The 6690-nt window shown below is 30.3% G+C and overlaps 1 protein-coding gene across 1 annotated transcript; it reads right to left on the bottom strand.

The window, feature by feature from the left end:
- Nucleotides 1-2036: 2036 nt before the first annotated feature.
- LOC145187676 (uncharacterized) lies at nt 2037-5480 on the bottom strand. The gene has a single exon (XM_090066885.1). It carries the CDS (start codon nt 4079-4081, stop codon nt 2234-2236), a length of 1848 nt encoding a protein of 615 aa, XP_089923011.1. The 5' UTR covers nt 4082-5480; the 3' UTR covers nt 2037-2233.
- Nucleotides 5481-6690: the final 1210 nt, after the last annotated feature.

The following is a 6690-nucleotide window of genomic DNA, read 5'->3' as shown; positions in this document are numbered from 1 at the left end:
TTCTTTTTTTGACAGTTATTCCATAGCTTTCTTTACAGCAGTTTTGACTACTTCAAATTTTTCCCCCTCATCCACAAAGCACATGCCGTTGCTGTTAGGATCTAAAAAATGAGCTATAGAGAATTCAAAGAAATCAAAAAATTCAAATCTGATGTTGTATAGGCAATTAACAACGGAACAGATGCTAAAAATCTGAGAAGCCTCTCAGAAGCCGGATGGCAGATTGAACAGATTCCATTTCATCATCTGTTGGTAAAAGATCTGTCAACTTACAACCTCCAGAAACAGTAGGATTCGGATTCTTTAAAGAATGCATCGCCGGAAGAAGATTCACCACAGACTCCATTTGATGGAGGTCAGAGTTCCATCTTGTGGGGCATCTCTGTACTAACTTCCTTCTGGAGTTATTTAAGGCTTTGGCAGCATTAACTAAAGTTATAGCTTTTTGAGAGGAATGGTTGAAGTGACCTACTTATTTTGTTATTTTGTGGTTGAGAATTGACCATTTTGGACATCTTTTATCATCGACAGCACCAATGACAACTAGATTTAGACGGTGGTCGACACAACAAATTGCACTTTGAACCCCAATTGATTTCCTAACACCTACTCCAAAATCAAGTTCAGATTTGTTGATAGATTCATTGAGCTTCTTGGCAATATTGTCGCCTGTATGTTGTTCGGGGAAGTAGGACAATTCCACCAAGAAGCGCTTTAATTGGAGCTTTGAATCTATATAGTGGAGTGTAAGGCTCATGAAAGACAAATTGGTGTGATCAGTAGTCCACACGTCGGATGTAAAGGCCACTCCATCAAGATTTGACTTGTTTGTATTGAAAATGTTTTTACTTGTTCCTTAATGAATTTAAAAAGGAGATGAGTGTATTTTGTAGATAAATTCTTTGCTTTAATGGCTCTGAATTGACCGTTGGTTGCAGTTTTCATCATCCGGGTGAATGCATCAGTTTCTACAATAGAAAATGGTTGAGTGTCCTCAATCACCCATTTAGTAATGTCAACAACAGTTCTTACTTTATTGATGTCAGTAACTTCCCATTCAGGTTTGGTAGCCTGTTTTCTACCTTACCGTGTCTGTGTGTTGGAAGTGCCACAAACTCCACTTGGTCCAAGCTGTGGCGATGCTAGTGTATCTTTTTGTGTCTGTGGACATCTCCTCTTTTTTCCTCTTTCTTGTGTTTGTTCAAAATCTGAGTCTTCAGTGGCAAGCTCATCAAAAGTGTCTGGTATTGTTGATTTTTGCTTATCTTTCCTTTCTAATTGTTTATATAAATTCAAGTGGACTCTTTTCAAATGGTTCCTTAAAGGACTTGTGGTGCTTTTGTTGATTAAGTATATTTTGCCACAGGCCTTGCATTTTGCCTTGTTTTCCTCCACACTGTTGAAGAATTCCCAAATATTAGATAGCTTAGGCGACTGAAAAGAAAAAAATAGTGAAATAAAAAAAAAATAAACGAGTCAGATTAAGTTTGCCATATCGGATCGGACGAATATTTCGGATTATTTTTTGAATTTAAAATCCACAAAAATGGATCAGATTATTAATAAGGATTACTTTTCGGATTAAAAATTCGAAAACACGGATCAAATCACATTTTCGGTTTACGGACTTTTTTATTGAAATATTTGCCTCAATATTTCCTTCATATTTGCTTTAAGGTGGTAGACTGCTAAAAAAAAAAATTTTAAATCTGACATTATTCCAATTGATTTTCTCATTTTAAACACGATAAATAGGATTAAAAAAAAAAAAAATTTTTTTTTTTTTCCTCTTTCTAATTTTTGGGCAAATTTAAGTGTTTTTAGGCCTAAAAAGTGCAAAGTTCTTGGAAAAGATATCTCAAAAAGTAAAATATATCAAGTCTCAAAATATTACAGTTGTGTACCTTTTAAGTAGATAAATGTCCTGAGATAAACAAAAAATTTGAATCTTTTTCAATTTCGATGCACCATAAGCTTTTTCTATGCGTCTAAATTTAGGCCAAATTCCTGACCCCAAAACAGCCCAAAAAATTTAATTTTAATTTTTATCCAAAATTTCTTTATCTCAGGACATAAAGCTCATAAAAATGAACATCTGTACAAAATTTCAAATCAATTGGACAAATACAGCTCCCGCAATCTTATCCAGAATATGAAAAACTTTACAACAGAGAAAAATGCAAATAAAACTTTATATTTTGAAAATACAAATATATTAACACTTGAAAACAGGTTAAAACCCCCCCTTTTCATATAATGTTCCTTCTTCATCATTGTGCTTATCATCAAACCCCTTCCTTGTTGCTCTAAGCTTTTTTCTTTGTTTTTTAAACTTTTCAGATGATTTTATGTCCATAAGCTTTTCACGTAGCACATCACTATTTTGAAAACCGTTTTTAGTAAAATGTCCTGGTAAAATTCCTAAACTGTGAAGAACATCTATCATACCAGTTTTACCATCATTAAACTGTATGACAGCAGATGCAACACTAATTTCAAGTGTTGACCTACCCACGTACACATTTTTTGGGCATTTTGTCCAAATTACATTATTGAGCGATTCATTTGCATTCTGTGTTTCTCCATCAAGACATCTTTTTAATAACTTGTTTGCACCAAGATCTTTGTGTGAAAAAATAGGTTTTATAATTTCACAAACAGCTTCTGGAATGTTTATACTGTTTTTATAAGTCAAAGTTTGATTAATCTTGTCCCTTTGATATTTACACCACGAATCGCTAGTACGAGGACAATACTTATGGCGTTCTTCATCGCTGCTGCTTTCAGAACAGTGATGAATTAGTCCTGCTATGGATTTTTTCATGCCATACAAATTCCCTTTGTTTTGTCGTATACTCATTCCATAATAGTTTTGCAATGTATTAATGACTTTATCTGTCATCCTTCCTTTTCCAGTAAGTCTTTTACCATCTTTTAAAACTTTTCCCTTGTACAATACTTTAAGAGAGCGTAAACGAGACCCAACTCTTTTTTGAACATGACTGACACATTCACTTTTTTCAATTTTATACCCTGGGTAAACATTATTACTTTCTATATTTTGGTAAGACTTACTGTCACCATCACCACAGTATTTTGTATAACGCAGTTTGTTAAAAACAGTTGATCGTTTAAATATTTGCAATGCCCCAATAGCTTCCATTGCACCTGCACTACCTTTGTGATTAATTGGGCAAATATGTGATTCTACCCAGTCATTGTATCCCGGTATATCTTTGTTTCTCTGCCAATATTGGCAACTTTTACAATCCTTTATGAGAGTTTGAGTGTCAACACACTTCCCATTACTAATAGCTGTAACAACACCGATCAGCGAGGAAAAACCGCGTCGCTGCCACGTTCCATCAACACTTACAGTAACATTTTTTATATCAGGGTCACCAATAGTAGACTCACTTGTACGTTGTGCTTGTGCAGCTGCTCGCTTCATTGAATCTTGGGCAACTTTGATATAAGACGAATGCAATTTATAGACAATGTTATTGTATGTTTTTTTTTGCATTGGTGGTGGACTGTTTATTATGTTACAAAAACTTTCCATTGCAGCATAACCTTTTCCAATTTCTCTGAAAGCTACACACATTCTGATATTAATGTCAAACGATTTCATGCTTTGTGTTTCATTATCACTGTTTTTTTCAATTTTTTTTGAGGTAAAAAACTCATTTTGCCATTGACATTTTTTTGCAGTGCAAGACAAAACAAGTTGATGTGAAAATCCTTTCTTTCTTGATAAATCATTATTCAATTTTATTAAAGATTGGCATTTTGGACAAGAACCAACAAGATTTAAAATTGAACTCAAGACATCAGAATTAAATATAATGTAACATTCAGGATTACTATCTTGACTAATACTTGGAGTATCAAAAGTAGGTAAATTTAACTTTTCAGCAGATGCTGATTTGCTTGAAGAAGTATTTGTTAGAGATGTATTATTTGATGTATTATTTGAACTTGAAGTAGTATATTCAGAAGTCAAGTGAATTTTATTCGCAAGTAATCTATAACATTTACGTTTTTTGCTTTTAGACTTATTTCTTCTTTCTGCAGAACCCATGTTGATAGTATGCACTTTTATCGAGTTAATATATAGTAATAAACCAATTCAACAACGTTGTTCTTTCACACCATGTCATTTAAACATAGAAAAACAAAAAACAAAGAAGTAGCTATTGGTTTGAGTGCTTAGATTTTGTAAAATTTAGTTAAAATTGCCTTATTTTGACGTTGCTATGAGCGTTGCTAGGGGAAGCAAAATCACCCTACTAAGTTTAAACTGTTTTTTTAGGCCTTTTTATGTTTTTTTGTAAAATAATATGTATGTTTTTAAAAACAGCAATAGTTAAAGTTTTTAACTAATCAACTTTTGAAAAACTACTTTTTTCAATGTTTTTTAGCAGTCTACCACCTTAATAAAACGCGATTGTTTTTGATGCATACAGTTTCCGAAAAAGAACTAATTATTTATTAGGTTATTTGAAAATTTTCCTTAATATTCCTCTTAACAATAAATGATATTTTAGAGGCATGCATAAAGTTTTCAATAAAAGAACTAATTATTGGCCTTAATTATTGAAATGAACGTAATAATTTTTCAAACTAGTTTTTATCTGTATTTCCACTTTTATTTCTGTTAATATTTAAGTAGAAGAAATATAACAATATAAATTTTATCGGACCAATCCACTAATTGAAGCAATCCGCAATGCGAAATAATTCGCAAAGGAATTCGATCCACAAAAAAAAAACAAAAAAAAACCATAAAATAAAAAAGAAATCCACTATTGCTATGACGCGCACATAATAAAAATGTATTTTTTTGGACCACACTAATCAATGGTGACGCGAACGGAACGCGATTCGTATAGTTCGCTAAGCAAATTAAAGTTAAATTGCTTTGTAAAAATTTTTTGGATTAATAATCGGAACAGCAAAGAGAATCCGCAAAAAAAAAAAAAATCCGCTAATGGTTCGTAAAAATATTTCGGATTAATAATCCAAACAGCGAAGTGAATCAGCAAAAAAAAATTCGCTAGTGATTCGTAAATTAGTTTTCAGATTATTAATCCGAAAAATTTTTACAAACAGACTGTTTTAATCCGCAAAATAAGTCGGATTGGCTTTTTGCGGATTTTACGAACCGAATCGGCGATGCCTACATATTGGACGATGTATTACTGGACCACCTTGGACTGCAAAAGTATTCGATTTTGTAAGTGAAATTTTAACTAAAAAAAAAAAAATCACTTTCATTGCGTCATCGTTTGAAATCAATTTTTTTTACGAAACTTACGTGCAAAATTGGGTTGCAACAGCTCATTTGAAAAATAACACTTAATTTTATTTAACAATAAAATAAAAAGAGAAGTTTTAAACTTATTAGTTTATGCTTTTATTAGTAACACAGAAAATATTATTAAACTTGAAAAAAATATTTTGAAATAAAAATTTGAAAAAAAAAGGTTTTTTATAAACAGCTTAAAATGCAAACGGCATCATAATTATACAAAAATATATACTTTTATTAAAGCTGGATGTTTAATCTGTAAAATGGTAAAATAATGTCATTTTGATGTTTTTCTTTTACTTTTGTCCGCCCACTGTACACTACCATAATGAAACGAAAATTTTATTAGTAGGTTTTTTTTCTTAATCTATATCTTTATATATGTATATATCTCTATCTATATATATATGTATATCTATATATCTCTATCGATATCTATATATCTTTATCTATATCTATATCTATTTATATATATATATATATATATGCATATATATATATATATATATATATATATATATATATATATATATATATATATATATATATATATATATATATATATATATATATATATATATATATATACATATATATATATATATATATATATATATATATATATATATATATATATATATATATATATATATATATATATGTATATATATATATATATACAGTTAGAGAAATAAGTATCCGAACAAAAGATTTTTTTATGGAAAATAAACTTTGTCAGGTTTTTTTCGAAAAAAAAAACTTTATAGAAATAAAAGAAATGATTATTCTGAAAGAAAATTTTATTACGAATTCAATATGCAAAAAAAAAAATATCAATAATAATATTTAATAGATAAAAAATTAAGATACATTTAAACTATGCAATTTTTTAGCATTAAATAAGTATCCGAACAAAATTTTAAAGATTAAGGCTTAAAGATTAACGTTTCTCCGAGTAATTATTTTTTTGACTTTTTAATATCGAGTTGGACCGCCTTTAGCTTTTATGACTTCTCCAAGTCGACATGGCATCGATTCAACTAATTTCTTTGTCGTATCTGAGTCGATATCAGCCGAAGCTTCTTGGAGCATGATTTTTAAATCTTCTTTTCTTTTTAGACATCGTGTGCCACATTTTTTATCCTGAATTGCCCAGAGATGTTCAATTGGATTGAGATCTGGACTTTGCGCAGGCCATTCAAGTAACTCAATTTGCTTTTGGATGAAAAACTCTTTTGCTTTCTTTGACGTATGTTTAGGGTCATTGTCTTGTTGGAAAATAAAATGCTTTCCTAATCGCAGTTTTTTAGTTGAAGCCAGAAGATTTTTATTGAGAATTTTAACATAAACCTCAGAGTCCATAATTCCATCAATAAACT

The sequence above is a fragment of the Hydra viridissima genome, unplaced genomic scaffold, assembly GCF_058129835.1.
Source record: "Hydra viridissima isolate aposymbiotic clone 2 unplaced genomic scaffold, HvirCarnegie_v1 scaffold_11, whole genome shotgun sequence".
NCBI classification, from domain to species: Eukaryota; Metazoa; Cnidaria; class Hydrozoa; order Anthoathecata; family Hydridae; genus Hydra; species Hydra viridissima.
Note: the sequence above shows the minus strand (reverse complement) of the source record. Positions and strands in the feature narration are given on the sequence as shown.